At 41.8% G+C, this 24,794-nt stretch overlaps 2 protein-coding genes across 4 annotated transcripts in view; both read right to left on the reverse strand.

The window, feature by feature from the left end:
- CEP131 (centrosomal protein 131) overlaps positions 1–1,092 on the reverse strand; it is a 36,737-nt gene extending 35,645 nt beyond the window's left edge. Inside the window, exon 1 of one of the 2 annotated variants that reach the window (XM_070740188.1) lies at positions 468–1,092. The gene's annotated coding sequence lies outside the window, so the exon portion shown is untranslated. The remainder of the gene's footprint in view (positions 1–467) is intronic. The other variant, XM_070740189.1, reaches the window with a different exon arrangement.
- An 8,149-nt stretch (positions 1,093–9,241) lies between these two features.
- TEPSIN (TEPSIN adaptor related protein complex 4 accessory protein) lies at positions 9,242–24,702 on the reverse strand. Of its 2 annotated transcripts, XM_070740190.1 has the most exons (13): positions 24,615–24,702; positions 23,400–23,472; positions 22,926–23,017; positions 22,694–22,787; positions 21,259–21,326; positions 21,073–21,151; positions 19,552–19,617; positions 18,628–18,831; positions 15,964–16,135; positions 15,373–15,486; positions 13,554–13,632; positions 12,880–13,014; positions 9,242–11,043 (listed from the first exon to the last, which is right to left on the reverse strand). In XM_070740190.1, the coding sequence occupies exons 1-13, from the start codon at positions 24,657–24,659 to the stop codon at positions 10,513–10,515; spliced, it is 1,752 nt and encodes a 583-aa protein (XP_070596291.1). In that variant the 5' UTR covers positions 24,660–24,702; the 3' UTR covers positions 9,242–10,512. The 2 variants fall into 2 exon arrangements, with proteins under 2 accessions (XP_070596291.1, XP_070596292.1); XM_070740191.1 differs by lacking the exons at positions 22,694–22,787; positions 24,615–24,702.
- Positions 24,703–24,794: the final 92 nt, after the last annotated feature.

Below are 24,794 nucleotides of genomic sequence, written 5' to 3' on the forward strand. Positions count from 1 at the left end.
AAGGCAAAAAGGCATCTTTTTTATATACATATGGTCTTTGGGGACACCAACAACAACAAAAAAACCCAGAAGCTGGAGCAAAGCTTTTAAAACTTTCTGAATTTCTCAAAATGCTTGAAAGGAGGTCAGGGAGAAGAGACTGGGAAGAAGCCAAGCAGGACCTTTCCCTCTTTGAAGAAGACTTGTCTTATCGGGGGGGGGGGGGGGAACCTGCACACCGCATCTTGGGGTCCCCTTTGAAAAGAACGAGCTCTTGCAAGGAAAGCTTTGCAAAAAAAAAACCACCAAGCAGACGACGCTGCAGTAACCAGGGGGAAAAAAGTGGGAATGCACCCCCCATACCCCACAAACACAAATAGGGGAAGCAGATGGGCTTCTCCTCCATATGGCAGACAGAGGGAATTAGGAAGGGAGGGAGGGTCTTTTATGTCCCTCACCTTCCACACACACACCACCTCTTCACTTACCTGAGACTTGGACCTCGCGGGGTTCCTTCCTCCCCTCTTCCCCAAGGTCCTTTTGGGAGGTTCACAAGGGTTGGAGGGCGGCTTTTATCTTCCTTCTCGGGCTCGGCGCGTAAAGTGGGGGGGGGGAGGGCGCCTCGTTGAGCTCGGAGCCCACGTCCGCAAGAGACAGCAGCTGCCCCCCTCCTTCCCAAGCAAGGAGGCTGAGCGCCTAAAGGGGAAAGTGGTCGTTCCTCCTTCTTCTCCCCCTCCCGGCCCCACCAAAACCAAAACGGGGAAAAGAGGGAGGGGGCGGCTTCCCGTCGTTGCCGCTACAGACAGCACCAGCGCTCTCTCCCTCAGAGCCACAACAAAAGTGAGCAGGGGGAGGGGAGGGGGGGAAGCGCCGCTAGCAACCACCCGCACGCGCACTTGACTCTGGCCGAGCTTCCCGCCCCTCCTCGACGCCCTCATTGGCCGGCTTTTGGGAGACGCCGCCTCCTCATCGGCTAATCTCCGCGTCCTTCAGTTGCCAGAGCTAGGTTGCCAGAACAAGGAGAGGCGGGGGTGGGGGGGGGCGAGGGAGGGGTGGAGCAGCGGTAAGAGCCGACAGCGCGTGCCGAGAAACACCCCCTAAAAGCCCCGCCTCTTCTCCCTCTTTTTTTTAAAGCCACTTTTATAGTTTGCAAAAAAATTCTCAGGGACGTAGCCGAGCGTTTGTTTCGGAACACCCCCCCCCCACCGTTATGGGGTGGGCGGCGCTAAATGGGTCCTCTGCGGCGGTCTTGCATCTTCATCCTCCCCGCCTCCCATATTACTTCACTCTTAGGGGAGAAATATTAGTTGCAAACGCACTTCAAAGTAAAGCCCCCTCCCATTGTATTGCAGAGGGAGGGGGATGTGGCGAGATAACACCCTGCGGGTATGCTGGCGCCTCTTCCCCATCCCTCCCCCTCAGTTTGTCCCCTGGTATTTGAGCGTTGCACCGAAACTACGTGGCTGGGTCCTACTAATCGAATATAGTAACTAAACCGGCTTTGCTACACCCCATTGCTTCACCCGGTGGTTTTATTTCGCAATGGGCTTAGTTGTAATTTGCAAACAAAAGTGTCGAAGGGCAAGGAAGAAACCAGGATAGGGCCACGAATGACTGAGAGTTTGTATGGTTTTTAAGGTTATAAATGCGTTTTTACATTGCTTTTTATTGTGCTCGTTGTTGTAACCTATTTATTTTTATGTGTTTGCTTTGCCAAGTACGTATTGGTAGGATACAACGATACAACAATGTTTATATACATGATACTAGTAAGAGAGAAACATTAGGACAGGTAACAGAAGGAACGCTGGTGCACTTATGCACATCCTTTACTGACCTCTTCCCTTACTGGAAGTCTTTCAGATCTGGCTATGGGATCCGGGTTGTAAAAATCCAAAGGAGTATTACAGCAAAAAGGGGGGGGGGGGGGGAAGACGCCAAATACTGAAAAGAAATAACCAAGACATATTTATGAGAAATATAAATCCACCCCACTTTTAAACAAAGCGAGAGATGCATGATAACATTTTGATTATGAAAGCTATCCCATAAAATATCTGTCATCCAAAACGAATTGCGTTAGCTCTATTTTTTTCAAGATTGATCTTCCTTTAGTAAATTAATAGTTTCCCTTGCAGTTATGAGCTCCAAGTTTTGGGAACATAATTTTAAAATGCTTTTAAATACATGCAATAATTTATTTTATTTTATTAATTTGACTTCTGTGCCGCCCAATCCCAATGGGACTCGGCAGCTTACAACTGTAATAATAAATACAATATAACAAAAGTCAAACATTAGTTAATAAAGAACAATAAAACCATAATAAGCCCAATGAGCTATCCAAACACACAGAATCTGATACAATTTTGAGTGATGTTACTTACATTCAGAAGGACAGCAGAGTAGGAGCAGTATGGATATCAGGAGTGGGGGGGGTAGCTGGTTCCATAAAGTTGGGGCAGCCACAGAGAATGCCCTCCCCCATGGGCCTGTCAACCTGCATTGTTTAGTTGACGGGACCTGGAGAAGGCCAACTCCTTGTGATCTAATAGGTTTCTGGGAGGTACAGTGTTCCCTCGATTTTCACGGGTTCGAATTTCGCGAATAGCCTATACCACGGTTTTCCAAAAAATATTAATTAAAAAATACTTCGCAGTTTTTTTCCTATACCACGTTTTTTCCCACCCAATGACGTCATATGTCATCGCCAAACTAATAATTTTTGCAAATAAATAACAAAAAAAATAATTATTGTTAATAAATAATTATGTTTATAAATATCAGGATCACTAAGTGTCTTATTTAATAGTGAGTACCAGTAATAAGGGTGAGTAAATGGTTGTTAAGGGAATGGGAAATGGTAATTTAGGGGTTTAAAGTGTTAAGGGAAGGCTTGTGATACTGTCCATAGCCAAAAATGGTGTATTTACTTCCGCATCTCTACTTTGCGGAAATTCGACTTTCGCGGACGGTCTCGGAACGCATCCCCCGCGGAAATCGAGGGAACACTGTATATGGCAGGAGTCAGTCTCGTAAATAATTTGGTCCTAAGCCATGTAGGGCTTTATAGGTAATAACCAAGACCTTGAATTGTGACCAGAGACCAATTGGCAGCCATTGCAGTGCGCAGAGCATTGGTGTTTTATGGGTGTATCTAGGTACATCCATAACAGTTCATGCAGCTGCATTCTGGACTATCTGTAGTTTCCTAACACTCTTCAAGGGTAGCCCCATGTAGAGCGCATTGCAATATTTTATTTATTTATTTTGTCCAATACACTGAGGGTTTTAGTGGGTATATATCTACATATACATAGTAAAATACATGATGAAGGTTATAGAGGAGATACTCATAGTAAAATATATCTAAGAAATAATAGAAAAGAAGGTATAGTAATAGAGCATATCAGTGAAAGAATAGAAGAAGAGATAAAGGAATAGAAGAAAGGAATAGGAGATATAGGAGAGCAAAAGGACAGGGGACAGAAGGGACTCTAGTGCACTTGTACTCGCCCCTTACTGACCTCTTAGGAATCTGGATAGGTCAACTGTAGATAATCTAAGGGTAATGATGGGAGATGATGAGGGCCTGAGTGACTGTGCGCAGAGCCTCCTGGTCCAAATAGGGCCTCAACTCAAGGCTCAGCTGTGTATCCAGGAGGCCACCCAAGTTATGGACCCTTTCTGAGGGGGTTAAAGTTTGCCATTCTAAATTAACATCTAAGGCAGTGCTTCCCAAACCTTTTATTAGATAAAAGTGGTTTATCTTTGGGTAAAGACACAGGAACCCACTATCCAATCACAACAGGCTGGGGAAGAACAAGCTGCTGAGAAAATTGCAGGCACCTGGAGTGCTTTCCTCCCCTCCTCTTTTAAGCCTTTTGGCCCAGTGTCAGCACTGCAAAATTGCTTATGAAAGCTGCAACCTTGAAACAGATGGAGGAAGGATGTGTGGGTTTGGAGGAACCATAGCTATAAAAAGTAGACAAATAAAAGAAGGAATGTTCTTCACAGACATTGAAGGGGCTGGGGGAAGGAGGGGGGAGAAGAGGCTCGACCAAGGCCAACTTTGGGAAGGTGCCAGTGGTTTATCAGCTGCCCATTAATAAAGAAGAAAATAGCAATGGGAAGAAATCCCAGGAGAGGAGAGAGAAGGGATTTAAAAGACAGATCAGGGTCTTATAAGTGTTGAAACACTCTTCTATACAAATAGTGGAGGAAATTTTACTTTTTGTAGAAAAAGAATTTTAATAATGGTAATTATAGATGATTCTTTCCTCCACTGCCTCAATTCAGGAAGACTTGAAATTATGTTGCAATCAAATAGGTACATTTTAACAAAGATTGGCTACTAAGATTGCTCAATCAACTGATAAATAGTAAAACCAATTACATGGACCAGAATAATTAGCCAGACAAAGAACCTACTTCCCTTAACCCACAAATAGGCTGCCCAGACACCATCTACACAACAAAGACAAACCCAAAGACATAAGAACAATTAAGATTGACCTTTTGATAGAGGCACACACTATAATCAAAGGGAAAACACACACACACACACACACACACACACACACCCATACAATCTTTTAAAATGGCCTGCAGAATTTTCTAAAACCTGAGGTTAGAATCCCAGTCCACTAGTCCAAGATTATTGTCGAGTCTTCATCCTTGGCATGTTGGCTTCAAGATGCACTACAGTTAGTCTATGAATTACAATTGAGGCTGAAATTTATGTTGCTAAATGAAACATTTGTTAAGCGAGTTCTGCCTCATTTTGTGACCTTTCTTGCCACAGTTGTTAAGTGAATCACTGCAGTTCAGTTAGTAACACCGTTATTAAGTGAATCTGGCTTCCCCATTGATGGTGGATCATAAGTCATTTTTTCAGTGCTGTTGTAACTCTGAACAATTGCTAAATGAATTTTTGTCAAGGACTACCTGTAATGACTACCTTAAGTTTTTAGCTTTATGTAATACATATTCCAATACTGATAATAATTAAGGAGTTTTAGATGCTCCTAATACATCCTGGCCCATCTGAAAAATGTTTGTTTGTTTGTTTACTTGCTTACTTACTTTATTTAAATTGGAAAGGACATTGTAGGTCCTCTAGTCCAACCCCTTGCTCAGGCACAAGTCCCTAAAGCCCCTACACCATTTCGGACAAATAGCAGTCCAATCTCCCCTTGAAAGTTGAATCCATTTTACAATTGTAGGCAATGCAAATTCCTACCTACAATAAAACATTTGAATGTTTGATTGGCATTAAGGGGAATTAAAGTATTAAATCACCCTTCCTGATGCGAATGCAGCAGATGGTGAGCAAAATAATTTGATGGATTTCTTAGCTTTGCTGTCCTTTCTGATCTGCATATCATCAGTCAATAGGAAAAACATCATCCAGTCATTTATTTATTTATTTATTTATTCATTCATTCGATTTTTATGCTGCCCTTCTCCTTAGACTTACAACATGTTAGCAATAGCACTTTTTAACAGAGCCAGTATATTGCCCCCACAATCCGGGTCCTCATTTTACCCACCTCAGAAGGATGGAAGGCTGAGTCAACCATGATGCTGCAGTGGTAGGAAGATAAGTTTGCAGAACTTGGTCCTGCTGTGAATCATTCGATTCCATAATATATAGTATAAGTACAATAAATATAATTTCCTCATAGATGGAAAATAATTAAAAACCATGCAGATATAAAGAAACAAATTTCCTTCAACGTAATGCAACTCCTTGGATTCAGGTTTGCTTGCTTGATAGTTTAAGAGGCATTTTCTAAAAACTGAATTGCTTCTGTCTCAGACATCCCATGTAACGTGGCAATTCTTGAAATCAGATTGTTAGGCAAATGAACAGACGTGTTACTGCCCCAAATCTCAAAAAATGCTGGTTTTATGTGATTTATTGCCAGCTTGACCGTGTTATTCAATCACTAAAGAGAGTGATCCCAAATACAGTGATTTCTGAAATAGTTTTCAGCAGTGAAGAGAACTCAATCGTAAAACTTTGATTTGTCCAGGAACCATTTAAAGGAGCAAATAGAGGATTATTGGCCTCTGTGTAGACTGTTTTAAAAAATAAAGACTAATTCATTTTTGGTGTGAAGTCCAAGGTTCTTCACACCAAAAGGTGACAATAAATGTATTGATTTGAGACAATAAATGTGTCTAGGCAGATTGCACAGCCATCAAAACTCTATCTATGGCAACACCATAGTTACAGAAACTGTTCTCAGAACCACCCCCCCCCCCCCAAAATAACTAATGGCAATTACTGGGAAATTAATTCTTTGATACAATAGGCATATTTTTCTATATGAAAGTAAGCTACCTCAAAGTCATGAGCATCCATTTAGCATGGACATATCAACCAGCTACTATATTACAGGTAGTCCTCGACTTATAACCAAAGTTACAACTGCAAAGTGACTTATGACCATTTTTCACATGACTGTTGAAGCATCCCTGTGGTCATAGTATCAAAATTCAGAAGCTTGGAAATTGGTATTTATGACAATTGCAGTGTCCTGGAGTGATATGATCACCTTTTGTGACCTTCTGTCAATCAAAGTCAATGGGGGAAGCAACATTCATGTAAGAACCATATTACTAACTTAGGAGTACTATTGCAAGAAAAGTCATAAAATGAGGAAGACCTCATTTAACAACTGTCTTGCTTGGCATTGGAAATTTTGGGCTCAGAAGTCAAGGACTGCCTGTGCCATTCTCTCGTTATACTGTGTCCTGTTTAGAAATGAACAGAAGAAAATATTTGACTGGATCCTACAAATTATTCTGAATGTACGGTAAGTATTTTAGCATGAAGAGTTGCCATTCTTCTTTATCAGCTGGCGCTTGTTCAATTTATTGGGATTACAATTCTCATCACCTGCATCATAGAAGTGCTTGGTAATGGATGATGGAAGCTGTGGCCCATCACATCCATAGGGGGTGCTGATCTATAGAAATAGTCTCAGTAATGTTGGCTATTTCTACTGACATTATATCAGTCATTCTCAACCTTTCTAATGCCGCAATCCCTTAATACAGTTCTTCATGTTGTGGTGATCACCAACCATAAGTCTAGTGCCAATTCTCCCAACAGAGCTTTAAACTGATTGGCAGGAAGGTCAGACGGACACCCCCACAGTAAGCGCCTGATTGGTCAAATTTTAAAAATATGTTCCGAGGAGCCAGAATAGAAGCTTTAGTTCCTAACACCATGGGAAATTTGTCTTTTCCCATGGTCTTAGGTGACCCCTGTGAAACGGTCATTTGACCTCCCCCAAAGGGATCCCGACCCCAAGGTAGAGAACCACTGTATGGCACTGTGTAACTAGTAGGGCAACAATCATATTTCAAGGACTGAGCTCAGTCCTATACTATAATGTACAAATAAGCAATGTGTGAAAATGCAGGAATATTCCCTCAGCACTGACTAGCACATTTGAATCCAACAAATTATCAGCTATTAGACCAGGTTTCTGAACTCTGACAACTTGAAAATATGTGGACATCAACAGGAGTTGATGTCCACGCATCTTCAGGCTGTCAAGGTTGAGAAATATTGCAATTAAGCAAATAGTGTAATTTGTATTATGTATCAGATTTGTGGAAAGATTCCCAATGACATATGTTTTAATATGAAAACCCTTAAATTAAAAAATGAATGCAAGACTTCTGGAGAAAAAGCACAATTCATTTAAAGTACCACACATATGTTGCATGACCAGTAGCCCTTTAAGTCTTATATGCTGTCTTGCCATGTTATGTGATAACACAGTTTTGGAAGGCTATCAGTGCTATTTGGGGGACAACTGGTACTATGATGCTCATGTGTTTGGATTTCCTGCCCAATCAGCAACTTTGACTTCTTCTGGTCAAAGGTTGAGGAGTCTGCAGGCTACCGGGGAAAATAAAATCTTGATATTGACCGACATAATATCATTTATAATTTTCTGTTGATATGTTAAAAACTCCACCTAAGCTGCTGTCAACAACTTCTAGCCTTTCTGTTTGCAGGGGAAATGGTTAGAGGGAGCAAGGAAAGGCTGGGTGCAAAGCAGGTCTACCTGTGTTTCAACCAGCAATGAGATCATAAAATTCGCAATCACCCAACTAAGCAACCTGTGAGGGTGTTTAAGAGCCACAGTGGTTTTATGTGGGCTATACTTAGCTCTCCTTCCCAGAATGGGCAGAAGAGTTCACTAGCACAGTCAGTAAACTTTATTCTTCTAGAGCAGTAATTTTCAACCTTTCTTGAGCCGCGGCACATTTTTTACATTTACAAAATCCTGGGGCACACCACCAACCAAAATGACACAAAATGACACCCTAAGACACTTTCCTCTCTTTTTCCATCCCTGTCTCCTCCCCACCCTTGTGTGTGTGTGTATACACACTCTTGAACCATTTCCAAAAACAGGTGAGGTCTGGGGGGGGTTTCTCTCTTATTCTTTGGGTGCTTTTTATCATATGCTTTAAATCAAGAGTCACTTCTCTCTCTCTTTTGTTTCTCTCTCTTTCCTCTCATTCTCTGTCTCAATCATTTTCTCATTTCTTTTTTCCTCCCCTTTTTGCTCATTTCTCTCTCTCTCTCTCTCCCTTCCTCTCCTTTTCTCTCTCTCTCTCTTGCTTTCTTTCTCTCTTGCTTTCTTTCTCTCTCTCTCTTTCTCTTTTCTTTCTCTCTCTTGCCTTCTCTCCTCACTCTCTTTTTCTGTCTCTTTCTCTCTTTCTTTCTTTCTCTCTCTTTCTCTCTTTCTTTCTTTCTCTCTCTCTCTCTCACTCTCTCTCTCAGCAAAAAGTTGTGAGACCGGAACCTGAACTTCCTTCTTCGCGGCACACCTGACCATGTCTCGTGGCACACTAGTGTGCCACGGCACACTGGTTGAAAAACACTGTTCTAGAGCACCTTCTCTATTTGTTACATGCAGAATTTAAACAATGGCCTTTGACACCTGATTTTTGCAAGAGGTCTTAACATATTGTGTAAACACTCTAATGCTAGCCAAGAGAGTGAAGGTTGGAAGGAATTAACTAATTGTCCTGAGTTAGCTGTTGCTGAAGTATGACAGCATTGACAGACTGTCCCCTTGTTTAGTGGCTGGAACTGTCACAAAGTCCCACAGAAAGAAAATGGGGCTTTTCTTGATATTTTATCCCTGTTTTGCTTTATTTCATACTTTGTGGTGAGACGAACAAGGAACAGAAAATGGTAGGGAGGGAGGCGAACTCCTCCAGTTCATTTCCAATTCATTTAATTTTTTTCCAGTTTTAAGAATTTTGACAGCCTTAATACCTCAAGTGAGGAGCTGCCTCTATCAAGGAAAAGGGTTGATGCAGCCTGAATAACATAATCTGCAGGAACAAATACTGCAAAATGGAACTCAATTTTAGTAATGAAAGAGAGTAACATTTTTCATAAGAATCAATTACAGTGATACCTCATCTTACAAACACCTCGTCATACAAACTTTTTGAGATACAAACCTGGGGTTTAAGATTTTTTTGCCTCTTCTTACAAACTATTTTCGCCTTACAAACCCACCGCCGCCGCTGGGATGCCCCACCTCTGGACTTCCGTTGCCAGCGAAGCACCTGTTTTTGTGCTGCTGGGATTCCCCTGAGGCTCCCCTCCATGGGAAACCCCACTGCTGGACTTCCGTGTTTTTGTGATGCTGCAGGGGAATCCCAGCAGCGCAAAAACGGGTGCTTCGCTGGCAACAGAAGTCCAGAGGTGGGGTTTCCCATGGAGGGGACCCTCAGGGGAATCCCAGCAGCGCAAAAACGGGCGTTTTGGCTGGCAAAAGGGGTGAATTTTGGCCTTGCACGCATTAATTGCTTTTCCATTGATTCCTATGGGAAACATTGTTTCATCTTACAAACTTTTCACCTTAAGAACCTCGTCCCGGAACCAATTAAGTTTGTAAGACAAGGTATTACTCTATATTGTTCTTCACGAGAACATACGATTGTCTTTATTCTCCACTCAATAAAAATAACCCATTTAAGAGACAGCAGTGAGGATTCAAGTCTTCTCTCTCATTCTCATTCTCACAGATGATTTGGTAAGAATATAAACTAGTCGGACATATGGATCTTAACCTTTTTCATATCAACCTAAACCTTTTCCAGAATAGAACGACAAGAAACCAGCCTTTCCCTCTCCTGATCCGTCAAGAATAAAGATGATGAAATTCATTGTAAGATCAGAAAAAAACACTGTTACTGTAAAGCAACCCCTAACTAGATCAATTGCTTATCCTACAAGAAGACCTTCCTCCCCACTCCATCCCAGGATGAAAAGAGCTAGAAAGATAGTTAGATAGATGGTAGATAGTTTGTTGGTCTGTTGCTCATTCCCGCACACCAACTAAAATTGCATTCAGGGAGTGATATACAATTCAGGGGTCTCCAACCTTGGCAACTTTAAGACTTGCGTACTTAAAAGATGGCTGAGGAATTCTGGGAGTTGAAGTCCACAAGTCTTAAAGTTGCCAAGGTTGGAGATCCCTGCTATACACGAAGGAAGGGAAAAGCAGACAGTTGCTGATTGTCCTCATTATCCTTAGTATTCCCAGGGAGAGATGCCATCTGTGGCACTGGGGAGATGGAACCCTGCACAGATGCTGCTAGGGCCATGCTTGAAGGTGCGATCAGTTCCATACCGGCGAATAAAGAAACCGTGCCATCTGGATCACCCCTTGGGGGCCTTTCTTCTTGGGGGTCAGAGTCTGGCAGTCTGCCTTCTGCCCTCTGTTGGCTGAGATCAGGTGGCAGGGTATCCAGTTGGCCACAGGACAGAGAGTCGGGCATCTGCCCTGCTGGTTGGAACATGTTACCCGTCATGAGCTTAGGGGCTTGGGAGGGCTGCAGGGACAAGTTAATGGGCTTCAGGAAGGATTCTTCTGAGAAGGGCACCGTGTTTGTCAGCAAGTCATCGGCACGCTCCAAGGTGGTCACGGCAGGCAAACAGGAGGCACCAACTGGCGGTGGATTCTTGGAAACGGGATGGTTTCGGCAGAGGGCTTCAAACTGACGCAATATCTGTTTAAGTGAGATAGAAAAGAATTTGACCAGAATAACAAGGGCAATGTTCATAAGACTAACACTTAAGAAGGCAACCACATTGAAGGAACGTATAGAGACACTTTCCCGCCCTGGATTTGTTTTCACTGGGCATAGTCTTTTGTTGCTGTTGTTCAATTGCTGAGCCATGTCTGATATTGCAACTCTATGGCCAATAGCACAGCAGACTCCCCTGTCTCCCGGAGTTTGCCCAAATTCATGTCCATTGCATTGATGACACTATCTAACCATCTCATCCTCTACTATCATTTTCTTTTGCATTCAACCTTTCCCAGCATCAGGATCTTGTCCGGTGAGTCCTCTCTTGTCATTAGGTGCCCAAAGTATTTGAGCTTTAGCTTCAGTATCTGTCCTTCCAAACAACAGCCAGGGCTGATTTCCTTTAGGACAGCATGATCTACATTATTTTATTTTCAGTTTGAGCATCTAGTTTGGAAAGCGCATATGTCAGCAGACTTCCATCTAGGTACCATGCAATTGATCCCTCTTCAGTTGCAACAAAGCCAGAGTACTAGACGTTCTCATTTTACTGAGAGGCAAGCAATGTCTACGATGCCCTAGCCTTATCTACGTGTGTGTCTGAAACTCAAAGCATCATTTGTAGTAAATGTGCATTAGGTCTAAGAGCAAAACTATCTTTAGGATTCATGCACCCCCAAAGCAAAGTCTGCTCGAGTATATTAAATATACCACTCAAAAAATAAAGGGAACACTCAAATAACACATCCTAGATCTGAATGAATGAAATGTTCTCATTGAACTTTTCATTTGCACAACTATTCCATTTGCACAACAGCATGTGAAATTGATTGTCAATCAGTGTTGCTTCAGTTTGATTTCACAGAAGTTTGATTTACTTGGAGTTATATCCTGTTGTTTAAGTGTTCCCTTTATTTTTTGAGCAGTGTATATAGAGAAATAGAAAATATTCAGATTTTTTTTTTTTTTTGCCTTCAAATCAATTCTGATTTCTGGTGACTAGATGAGTGAATCCTCAAAGGTTTTAGCAACATTTTCCAAAGTGGTTTGCCCTTACCTTCTCCCTAGAGCTAAGAGAGAGTGTCTGGCCCAAGGCCATTATGCTGGCCTCTGTGCCTAAGGCAAGACTAGAACTCAGGTTTCTCTGCAGTTGTCCCAGTATACCTGGATCAAACTGGCTTTTTATTCTATTCCTTTCCCACTGAAAAGCTGCGGAGTCAAAGGTACACACGCACAATCACATACTATATGCAAACCCACACAGACCAATTCAGAATGTAGAAATACCATATACAGTGTTCCCTCGATTTCCGCGGGGGATGCGTTCCGAGACAGCCAGCGAAAGTCGAATTTCCACGAAGTAGAGATGCGGAAGTAAATACACCATTTTTGGCTATGGACAGTATCACAAGCCTTCCCTTAACACTTTAAACCCCTAAATTACCATTTCCCATTCCCTTAACAACCATTTACTCACCCTTATTACTGGTACTCACCATTGAATAAGATACTTAGTGATCCTGATATTTTTAAACATAATTATTTATTAACAGTAATTTTTTTTTTTGTTATTTATTTGCAAAAATTATTACTTTGGCGATGATGTATGACGTCATCGGGCGGGGAAAACCATAGTATAGGGGAAAAAACGCGAAGTATTTTTTAATTAATATTTTTTGAAAACCCGTGGTATAGGCTATCCGCGAAGTTCGAACCCACGAAAATCGAGGGAACACTGTAATGCCAAAGTAGAAGGGACATATAGCCCGGTGTTCTAGAAAGTGAACATTAAAAAAAAAAGAAAAAAGGATTTACCTTTGTTGCTTTGTTGGCTACACATCCTGGGCTCCCTTCACTAAGCTCCTGCAAGTGTTTCTGGGTAACGGCAAAGATATGATCCTGAGAGAGCAAGTCGGAACACATAAGGGAAGAGATGGCACACATAGCCCTCTGTGGAAGGATTTAAAAAAGGGGGGCACATGGTTAGGGAGACAAATGGTATGTTCCAAAAGTAAATAGCCACAGTGGCAGAAAGAAGAGGAGGTGGTGTCACTGCTGCCTTCTGAAATTTATTTCAGTCTAGCCTGCAAGCCTTAGCATTGTGCCAATCAAGTATTGAATTTTGAGATCACTCAATTGCTTAACTTTTCAGTAATCAGCTAAAGACAGACAGATGCTGCCACCACCTGTTGTGACAGTATTAAAAGCCTTTCTATGGGGAACACAAGTCTGAGACTTTCCTCAACGTGTTGCCCTAAAAATGAATAAGCCCAGGCAGCTGTTGTTCCACATTACACTGGTAATCTATGAGTATACTGATACAATTGATAAGAAAGGAAATCCTACCCTTGCTGTTAGCCCTAAAGGAGACAGCTGCAGAAAACAGAGTTCTATGGCTGCAGCTTCAGAAAACGACGCTTATCTGCCCAAACTGAAGATAGATTTAATGCAACCTGCTGAAGTAGATAGTTTCCTAGGAGTTTCCTCACCATACAGATGCACTCGCTGGGGTCCTTCAGAGTTCGGTTAAGCAAAGCCAAGACGACTTCACAGTTCAGCAGTCCGCACCTGTGGAGAGGAATAGTATGGAGCCCAAACAGTGATGTCCTGCTACCGGAATGGTAAGGTGTTCCGTTCTGGTAGCAATTTGAGGGATGCGTGCGTAGCTGTGTGCCCCAGATGTGTGCATGCACCCCCTTGCATGAGATTTCGCTTTTGCGCATGTGCAGAAAACATGAAAACGTTCACGCGAGTGAGATTTTGGTGATGTTTGACAATTAAACGATAAGGTCAGCGACCGATAAGGTCCCACAGAGTTGGCCTTCTCCGGGTCCCGTCGACTAAACAATGTTGTTTGGCAGGCCCCAGGGGAAGAACCTTCTCTGTGGCGGCCCCGGCCCTCTGGAACCAACTCCCCCCGGAGATTAGAGTTGCCTCCACCCTTCCTGTCTTTCGTAAACTACTCAAGACTCATTTATACCGCCAGGCATGGGGGAGTTGAGATATTCCTTCCCCTAGGCCATTACAAGTTATGCATGGTATGTTTGGTTTTTATAAATAAGGGTTTTTAGCTGTTTTATTATTGGATTGTCACATGCTGTTTTTATCATTGTTGTTAGCCGCCCCGAGTCTAGGGAGAGGGGCGGCATACAAATCCAATAAATTATTATTATTTATTATTAATTTTTTGGTTCTGTGCATAAGCAAAAGTATCGGCGATAATCGCCCAAGTCTCATTCACATGAGCATTTTCACATGAAATTTTGCTTGCTATGCATGCTCAGAAGTGAAATCTCGTGCCCGCAATGGCTTCGGGGGGCACATTGGTAGCGCCAAAGACATCAGGCCTTCCCTGAGCCCAACAAGTCAGAGAAGAAAAGGAAACAATTTTGTGGGGCAAGGAAGGCAGCCAGCCCTTTTCCCCCAGGTCTCTGGAGATCCCCAAGAAACCCCATGCAAAAGGGGAGGGTCTGCGATCATTTTATGCAGCCAGCAGAGATCTTTCAGAAGGAGATGCGCTCTATTCAGTTGAAGCCCCTCTCATCCTCGTCATATGAAAATCGGTCAGGACAAAGCGTGGTGGAATATCATTACGATGTGCCAAGATGGCAAGTTATTCATTTGTTGCACAGGTAGTCGTTGACTTAAAACAGTTTGCCTAGCGACCGTTCAAACTTAACAACCTCACTGACAAAAATGACCTGTGATCATTTTTCACACTTATGACAGTTGCAGCATTCCCCTGATCACGTGATTTATATTCACAGGCTTGACAACTGACTCATTTTTAGGATGGTTGCAACGTCCGGGGTCATGGGATCGCCTTATGTGACCTTCCGACAAGCAAAGTCAATGGGGAACCCAGATTCGCTTAACAACCGTGTTACTAATTTAACAACTGCTTAACGTATATGGCAAGAAAAGATGTAAAATGGGGCAGAGCTCACTTAACCAATGTTTTCACTTTTGCAATGTAAATTTTGGGCTCAATTGTGGTTGTTAAGTCGAGGACCATTTGTACTTCTAATAAACAGAGGATAAGTGATTTTCTGCTTTAGCCCTTAGCCCTGAAAACAAGGCCTAAGTTGCAACCAGTTGATGCAAAGTTGTACAAATATTTACACTGAGAGTACATACCAAAGACAAATTCCTTGTGTGTCCAATCACACTTGGCCAATAAATCAAATCTATTCTATTCTATTCTTATTCTATATGGATATCACACACACTATCCAGTAAGGCAGAGAAAGTGGGAAAGAACAGGGATGAGCCTTATTTTGGGACATGGGGAGCACGTGGGATTCTTACTCTTTGATGAAGTGCTGGGTTTCCTCACGAGTCAGAAAGACTTTGGAGCCCCTGGTTAATCCAGTGACAAGACTCATTTCTTGAAGACAATCATTCGGGTTTTCAGTTTCCATCCTAAAAACAATTTGGGAGAAATTAACGTTGAGACTCCTTTCCCTTCCCTTCCTCTGCCTCCCAATAAATTCCTCCTTCCAACCAAACTATGCATTGCGAACGTGTATTTATTAATGGCATAATGTGCTTTTCCTCTGGAAGCTCTCAAGGAGCGGGAGAGTGTGCTTCCCTTCATTTTGTCACCACCCACCCAGGTGGTGTACTTTTGCACTGGCATCCTTCAGTCTCGAAAGACCATGGTATCATGCTTTGGATTCCCCAGAGCACGAAGCCTGGGTAGGTTAGTATGATTTTTGAACATCGGGTGAGTACTGGGCTGAGAGATAATGGCTAGCCCTACGTTATCCAGTGAGCTCTGTAGTCAAGAGGGGACCTGTAGCAGACTCTTCCCCAGTCCAAATCAAAAATCCATCTCTCTCTCTTGGCTATTTCTCCCTTGGCTTAGGCCCAGCTATTAGCTCCTCCAGCTTCTCTTACCTGTCAGCAGCACTGCCTGGCTCCAAGGCTCCGGAGTGATTCTCACTGCTTGCTTTGCTGCCGGATTCCGAAGTTCTGCTCAGGTCACTATTCTCTTGCAAGGAATTCTGGGAGCTGAGCCCCGTGTCCAGGTCTTCCCACCCACCTCCTGCTTGCCCAGGCTGATGGTTCACTGTGAGAGAATTTGCAAAGGAACCGGGTGATAGGACTGAATGACTTCTTCGGAAGCCAAGAAAGGCATTCGCTCATCACTACCAGTGGTCCTCAACTTTCAACAATTCATTTAGTGGCCATTCAAAGTTACAATGGCACTGAAAAATGCGACTTGCAACAGTTTTTCGTAGTTACCACCCTTGCAGCATCCGTACGATCATGTGACCAAAATTCAAATGCCAGGCCACTGGTTCATACTTATGACTGTTTCTGTGTCCCAAGGTCAGGTGACCCCCTTTTATGACCTCTTTGCAAGCAAAGTCAATGAGGGAACCACGTTCACTTAATAACCAGGTTACTAACTTTATCAGCTGCAGCAATTCAGTTAACAACTGTGGCAAAACTCACTTAACAGGTGTCTTGCTTAATAACAGTAATTTGGGGCTCAACTGTGGTCGTAAGTCGAAGACTACCTGTATTGCTACGGTATGCTGCAAAGATCTACAAGCAGTCAGCCAACTTCACTGGTGCTTTAAGGTTGGTTTGACTTTAGGAAATACATTCAACAACATTACCTACACTTCAGTAACAGCCAGCCAGAAAGACCCCTGTGTCCAAGGCAGCCTATGACTATAGTTATGCCATTAAAAAAAATACAGAACAGCTTAAATCACCTTCGCCTCCCAAACGAAATACGAAGAAATTAGTTAAAAGGTACCACCAAACATACTAGAAAATGTGTGGATATTGACTTAGAGGTCTGCCAATGAGCACTTAGGTGGGGAATTTACCTGGCCCATATAAATGCGCTCCTCCCTCAGACTTAATTATCTATATCCTTGACTTACAACAGTTTGTTTAGTGAATGTTGAAAGTTACAATGGCACTGGGGGAAAAAACTTATAACCAGTTTTCACACTTAGGACCATTGCAATAATCTCTGTTCTGCCGGGTTCTCTGATAGGAGCCTCCCGAAAATTCAGAGCCAACCACAACAAATTTCCATGGTCACATGGTCAAAATTCAGATGCTTGGCAATTGGCTCATATTTAGAATAGAACATAATAGAATAGAATTCTTCATTGGCCAAGTGTGATTGGACACACAAGGAATTTGTCTTTGGTGCATATGCTCTCAGGGTACATAGAAGATGTTGTGGTTAGCTCTGGCCCAGCTCCTGCCCCAAGGACTGTGGATGTGGAGGAGACATCCACATGCTGCAGGCCTGTTTTGCCCCCCACCCCGGTGGAATCTGATGATGAAGGCTCCTCTGACCAAGAAGACATGAGTGACAGGGAGGAGGAGAGTGGGGCAGACAGCTCAGAAGGAGATCAATTATCTAGCTCCTCCTTGGATTCGGAACGAGAGTTAATGATACAGCCACGCATGCGGAGAGCGATGCATAGGCAACAACAACTGAGAGATTATTATCAAAGAAAAGGAGGCCACCTGTGGGGCTGTAGTAATTAGTGAGGCTGCTATAAATAGCAGCCTGTGGGTTTGGCCATTGTGGAGGATTATTTGATCGTTGTGTTTCCTGACTGCTTTACTGACTTTCACCTTTTGTGTGCTGATTTCCCCCCGCTTTGAAACTAAACCAGGGCAAAGTGTGTTTCACTTTGTGAAAGAAGGACTGTGAATTGCCTCACAGCTGCAAGCTAAGTATCACAGAACTGATAAGGGACTCGTACAAATTACCAGTCTGGTTGGAGACGAGTGCTCTTCGCTATATCAAAAGAGGGCTTGGTTTAAGTGAATTTTCATTATAAAGAACATTGTTTTGAATTTTCAAACGTGTGTGTGTGTCTGAAATTTGTACCTGTGAATTTTTGGGAGGAGTGTACCAGAGAGCCCGACAGAACAGAAGAAAAGATATATTTGTCAAGAAACATGAGGTGCAACACTTAATGATAGTCCGGGTACAAATAAGCAATCGAATCATATTAGGAACCAGTCAGTATAAATTGTAAGGATACAAGCAACAAAGGTGAGTGATGGGGACAATGAGAACATTAATAGTAGTGCAGTCTTAGTGAATAGTTTGACAGTGTTGAGGAAATTATTTGTTTAGCAGAGTGATGGCGTTCGGGGAAAAACTGTTCTTGTGTCTAGTTGTTCTGGTGTGCAGTGCTCTAAAGCATCGTTTTGAGGTTAGGAGGATGTGATGTGTCTGTAAATATTTTCACAGCCCTCTTTTGACTCGTGCAGTATACAGGTCCTCAATGGAAGGCACATTTATTCACGTGATCACCTTATGCAACCTTCCAGTAAGCAGAGTCAATGGGGAAGCCAGATTGACTTAACAACAATGCGTTACTAACTTAACAATCGTCGCAAGAAAGATCCTACAATGGGGCAAAACTCACTTAACAACTGCTTCACTTTGCAATGGAAATTTGGTAACACAAATTGTGGTCATCTGCCAAGGTCTACCTATATACCTTTTCTTTTTCTCAAAACCAACAACATGCAACAAGGTTTAATATATACAGAATGGGAGATGCCTCCTACCTCGCATCTTCTTGGCTAGGGTTACTGGTGGTTTAGTGGGTAAGCCGGGGCTTTTGCCAGGAGAAGGTGCCATCACCGGCTCGTAGACGTTTTCTGCCAGCTCCCTCTGAGGGGGACATACGAGTTCCTGACCAGGGAGCACCACATTGGCAACTACCTCAGCTGCCTTCTGGATGGTAGCCAGCAGACTTTTGCCAGAGGATACTAGAAAAGGAATCAAAGGGAACTGTTTATATAGATTTAATATACATTGGGTTACATTAGGGAAGTAACTATAAGGGAGAAAAATGCCAGAATTTCTAACGGTCATGAATTTATATCCATTTGTTCAGAACAGAGAAGGGCTAAGCCACAGAGTCCAAAATAAGAAGGGCCTTGACTAGAGATGGGAAGGCCTGGGGAAAAACCCCCAGAAAAATTGGGAAAAATGAGTTTCCCCCCCTTTTTTTCCAAATAGCTTTGGAGGGAAAAAAATGGGGAAAAACTGTTTCCCCCTATTTTTTCCAGGTTTTTTTTAAAGGTATTCCCCTTTCTAGCCTTGACATCATGTCCTATGTATCTATATCTCCATTGGCATACGTTAAGTTCTGATGAAGCAATTTCTGTGCTTCATAAAGAAGCAAATTTATCCTTCCCAACTACAAAATTTTTCAGGTGAAACCACAGGATCTCTTCTCTGGCAATTTATTCAACTGATTTCTTCTCACCTTGCTTTAGTGCTGAGAGAGCTTTTGAACCCTAGCAGCACTGCTGTGGATACTGCTAGGAATCGGGAGAGGAAAGGTTCTGAATATGATAAATAGCAAAGTTCTGGAGGCAAGGTGGAAGAAGCAGAAGACTAGGTGGCAGGCAGAAGGTTCTTGCCAAAAAAGATGGGGGTATCGTAGAAATCACCTCCCTCCAGCTCTTGAACCCAACGCTTACCAGAGCTGTTCTTTTCAAAACCAAAGCCTTCGAGAGAGCCATGGGGGCTAGATCTATTTCCCATACCTAGGAAGAGAGACACGAAAGGAACTTTACCAAAGAAGTCTGAATCCCGCATGGCGCTGCTGCAGGCATCTCATATGCTTTTCTCCACTTTATCAGCATCATATTGAAACAACTTTATCAGCAATTATTTTTATTCTGCCATCATTGTTTTACATATAATAACAATAGAAATAAAACAAATTAATAATAATAATACAATAAGATATGCAGCAAACGTATCTCATATTTCTTCCACCTTCTATTTCTCCCACAACAGCCCTGTGAGGTGGGTTGGGCCAAGAGAAAGGAAATGGCCCAAAGTCATCCAGCTACCTTTCCTGCCTAAATCAGGACTAGAAACTCACTCTCTCCTGGTTTCTAGGCCAGCACCTTAACCACTACCCCAAACCGTCTCTCCATTTATATATTCCATTCATTCAAATAAAGAAATCATCACAAACTTCCACTTAGTTAAGAAGGCTGAGATATTTTGAGAACTGCTTCCTCTCAGAAAACACACCACCAGACTGTATATATGCACATGAATTGTTGGGAGCAGATTATTGGATTGGAAGACAAATTGCCTGAAACCATGAGGCTGATCTCTTCCAGTACCAGGGTGAGATTGTAGCAAATGACTTACTTCCTGGCTAAAGAAGAGGCACAGAAGCAGAATAAATTTTACTTCCATCATACTAATGATGAAGGCCACATGGAAATGGAAGGAGCATATCCAGTCTTACTCTCAACACAGTAGTTCCCTCAAATCAGTGGCAGCTTTGCTGCAAGTAGTTTCACAGTGAAAATATTCTCACCTGATCACAATAATTGGGCCTAGAATTATAATTCTGCTATAGCTCTAAAGTGAAAGTTTATTGGGGAATATTTGAAAAAGGCAAAATAGATGGCTCAACACCCCCAAACCAGAAATAATTGGACAGTATCATTCTCAAAGGTAGAATTCTCTTCCCTCTGTTATTGAGGGCCAGGACGTTATGCTCATCTTAGCCTTCTCTGTGGTGGCCCTGGCCCTCTGGAATCAACTCCCGCCCAGAGATTAGAATGGCCCCCACCCTCCTTGTCTTTCGCAAATTACTCAAGACCCACCTTTATCACCAGGCATGGGGGAACTGAGACATCCTTCCCCCCCCAGGCTTTTATATTTGGTATGTATGTGTTGTATGGTTTTAAATTGTTGGGGTTTTAGATATGTTTTATTTTAATATTAGATTTGTCTCACTGTTATATTGTTTTTGTATTACTGTTGTGAGCCGCCCCGGGTCTTCGGAGAGGGGCGGCATCCAAATCTAATTAATAATAATAATAATAATAATAATAATAATAATAATAATAATGGAAGGAAAGGAGGACAAATGAGAAAAAAGAAAATAAAATTACATATTTTTTAAAACTGAAAAAAGTAATACAGGGGATCTACACAGGTACTATGGTCTTATCTTGGCAATATTAGTTTACCTGCTGAAGGCAGCTCTTTAGGTGGCCGAGTAACACACTGAGGCAACAGCACATCTGAAAATAACGTGCCTGCCAGGTCCTACAAGGAGAGAGGCAAGCAAAGGACAATGTGAAGAACGGTCATAGCCCTTCTACATGGAAGGCTTTGACAGTATCAAGATCTCATGACTGGGCTTTGTCACTCACTTGTGCAGTCATCCGCACCTTCTGATACAAGCTGTTGCCATGGAGAGGATCAGGAGGCCCTGTGAATCCTACAAAGTAGAGGAGAGAGATGGTGAGGCAGCAAAAGAGCAGAATCCATGTATGCTTTCCATAGGTTTCACCTCTTATAACAGCATCAGTCAAAGCAGCTGAGTCTGTTTTGCAGTAATGAAAAATACCCTATACAAGAAGTTCTCTATCAACAATCCTAGTACAAAACATGCCTCCAGCAGAGAAAGCAATAGCAGTGGACTTTTCTACCACTTCATATTTTACAGCACTCTCTAAGCAGTTTACAATGTCAGCAAATTGCCCCCAACAATCTGAGTCCTTATTTTACTGAAGAATGAATGGAAGGCTGAGTCAATCATGAGCCAATCAGGATCAAACCCCTGGTTGTGTGTAGAGTTAGCATTCTAACCACTGCGCCACCATGGCTCCCAAGTACCACAATCACAAAGTTATACATAATAAAGATCACTTGTGACTTTCATATTGATGCAGAATAATAAATGAGGTTTTATGCATGGATTACTGATGACAAGAGCTGGAGAGGGGGAAATTCTATTCTCCCATTTGCTTCTACTAGTGCAGTATCAAGGAGCATTGTTCCATGGATGACTAACTCAGGAGATCAGAGGACTTATTCCCTGATGGTTATTGTTAGTACTCTATACAAAAGGTTGGATTGGCAATATATAAACAATCCAACTATGTATGTTTGTATGTATTAAGCTAATATAGCTTTAAATGCATTACCGAGTTCCATTTGGCTGTGGTGTTGCAAGTTACGCTAAGAGGGAGATAGAGATCATTATTCTCTCTGTGATTCATTTGTGATTGACACTGCTATTGACTGATATAGTAAGCTGTGTGTTATTCTATGATAGTTTGATGTATTTGTAAGCTGTAAGTCTGATATGTAAGACAAAGCTTGTAAGAAGATTATCGTATTGAGAGATATTGACTGATTTAAATGTGTATGACCTGGACTGTTTAACTTGACTGTGTCATTGCTAAAAGTAAATACTAATTGCATTTTAATGTATCTGCGTGTATGACCGAATAATTACTCATATTTCCTGGATACCTACTGCAATCCCACATTTTCACTGTGCATGTCCTTGATAACTTAAGGGTCATTCTGCACACTCCTTAACAGTTATATAACTAATAGTTATATTTGAGCTGCCAATCAAGAAGCCATTTTCTGACCCAAACTTGCTAATTAGCCTTAGCCAAACCTATCTTTTCTCAGTATCAAACCCTTCAGTTATAATGTACCACAATAATATTAACCCTGCTGCTGTTTTTATCAGTTTATGTAAAAGAGATCACATAGGTGCTGAATGAACATTATATAACTATTATTAGGAAGACATAGTTATCCTTGCTGGAATCTCTGGCTTCCACCTACCTATGGCTTCCTGAATGAAGGAAGAATTCCTCTTAAGCTGCAGAAGGAAAGGTGACGAGCCATGGGTACACATATAGAGCAGGATCTTAAGCACCTAAGAATGCAGAAGCTATGTTGGGATTGTGAAAATAGATTTAAAAGTATAAATCTCTGTTTTTGTTTCAAAATTAAAGATGCCTATTGCAAAGAGCAACTCTAGTTTTGGCCACATTCTTTCAAGTCACTTTTTTACCTTTAGCTTGATATGGCATGAGTTGCTCTGAAGACGATTGAGGAGGTATTCAAGAAGACAGTGACTGCTTCCTGTTGATTCATGGGAGATCTCTGGAAGTTTACGTTAAAGTTAGCAAAATAAAGGAACTGATAGACAAACATCGCTCAAACCTTTGTGCCGGTCTATCTTCCAAGTCCTACATTTCTTGCATTGCTAGAATAAGTTGTTTTTTAAAAAATATATATACAATGGATTTTCAATATATAATTATGGAATTAAGGAGATGGGGGGATGCAACTGAAAAAATGTAGCTGCTGGTTTCCCAGTCTGTTACAAGATTCCACAATTTTAGATGCATTGTATTAGGGTTTGTTATAACCACACATTTTTGCTATTAACAAAAGTGAGTACTGAATAACTAAAACTAAACTAATAATTAAAATGATTCCATGAATAGATCACATACAGATCATCCAACTGATCAAAGGATACTGGCAATCTCTTCAAGCAGATAACCTGGGCATGGAACTTCATCATCTGAGGTACCTTTTATTAGAGTGGGTAGCTGAAGAAAAGAACATACACATACAAAAAAGGTCACTTCTTCCTAATATATAGTTGTTAATATCAACAATCAATGGCATTATGAGGCATCAAAAATTAAAAAGAGAGAGACATAGGAATGAGAAAATACAGGTAGCCTTCATGAATAAGGAAGCATTACTATCAAAGTTCATTTTTGTAATAAATATGGCATACCCTGATATTAAGAAAAGTCTTTTATGTTTTACAATATTTACAAATATCTTTTATAAATTTTAGCTGGTATAAGAAAAGAACCCTGTATTTCTCTGCCCAAAAAGGACACCTTCCAAATCTCCAAATGCAGATTTGCTTCCAAATGCTTAAATGTTGATTTTATTTCAAGCAACCTAATGCAATGTGACTTCCCTCCATACTGGCTGACCACTGACATCTCTTCAAGCTATCACTGATTATTTTTGAGGCAGCTGGTAACCCCTCTTTTTACAAGTAGGCGTCATCCTATGTTTGCACTGCTAAGTGGAACTTTAATATCATCACTTGTGGCTTGCTAGACTATCTGGCTAGTATAATTTATCCAGCTTCAACAATCTTCTTCAAAAATGTTTATTTCAATTAAATTATCTTGTAGAATCAGAGCTCAGTAAGCCACTATCATTGTATTGCTGACATATAGCATAGCAACTGTAAAAATAAAGTATTGATGATGGGATGAAAACAATTAGCATCTTCATTTTTTTATCCCATTATTATGCTGGTCTCAGTGCCCTTTACAGACTCCATTGCTTCAGTGTTATTAAATATATCCTATGTTTTAATGTTTTACTAATAAATCAATGCTTTACAAATAAATTTGAAAACAAAGAATCAAGCGTCCATGGAGAATGATTCTGGGAGCCTTTTCAATCGCGCAGCATGCAACATACAAGCTCCACGTCTTGCACTGATAAAATAGTCCATATTTACTTTCTTCTCTGCCTTATACTGCTAACGTATCGAGCTACCAAAAGAACTGGAGCATCTAATACATCACTAGGCAAAAAAATCATAACTTCATCTGGTTTGTTGACCTCCCACTCTAACCGCAGAGGTTTTAGGATAAATTAATACTCTCAATCTCCACATGTCCCGTTCCTAAGCAAGTATCGTATTATCCACGCTAACCCGAGTCAAGAAACTCAACCGATCTCGCAAAGGGACAGCCGCCATGGTGACTTCCGGGTTCAGCCATACGCTTCAACGCCCCGCCTCCTGGGACGCCGGATACTCCAATCGAACGGCGATTCTATCCCGCTCCAGCCAATCACGTGCTTCGACAAACAGCTGTCTGTCGTCATCAGACGC

Source organism: Erythrolamprus reginae, chromosome 2 (assembly GCF_031021105.1).
Source record: "Erythrolamprus reginae isolate rEryReg1 chromosome 2, rEryReg1.hap1, whole genome shotgun sequence".
Lineage (NCBI taxonomy): Eukaryota > Metazoa > Chordata > Lepidosauria > Squamata > Dipsadidae > Erythrolamprus > Erythrolamprus reginae.

Bases quoted from the DNA above. Each gene is read 5' to 3' on its own strand.
- TEPSIN (XM_070740190.1), bottom strand. From the start codon at position 24,659: ATGGCGGCTGTCCCTTTGCGAGATCGGTTGAGTTTCTTGACTCGG. The intron at 23,018-23,399 runs GTATCCTTTGAT...GTAAACTTCCAG, and splicing joins TCTGCTTGAAGAGATTGCCA to AGATCTCCCATGAATCAACA. The intron at 15,487-15,963 runs GTAAGAGAAGCT...AATTGTTTTTAG, and splicing joins CCAGGCAGTGCTGCTGACAG to GATGGAAACTGAAAACCCGA.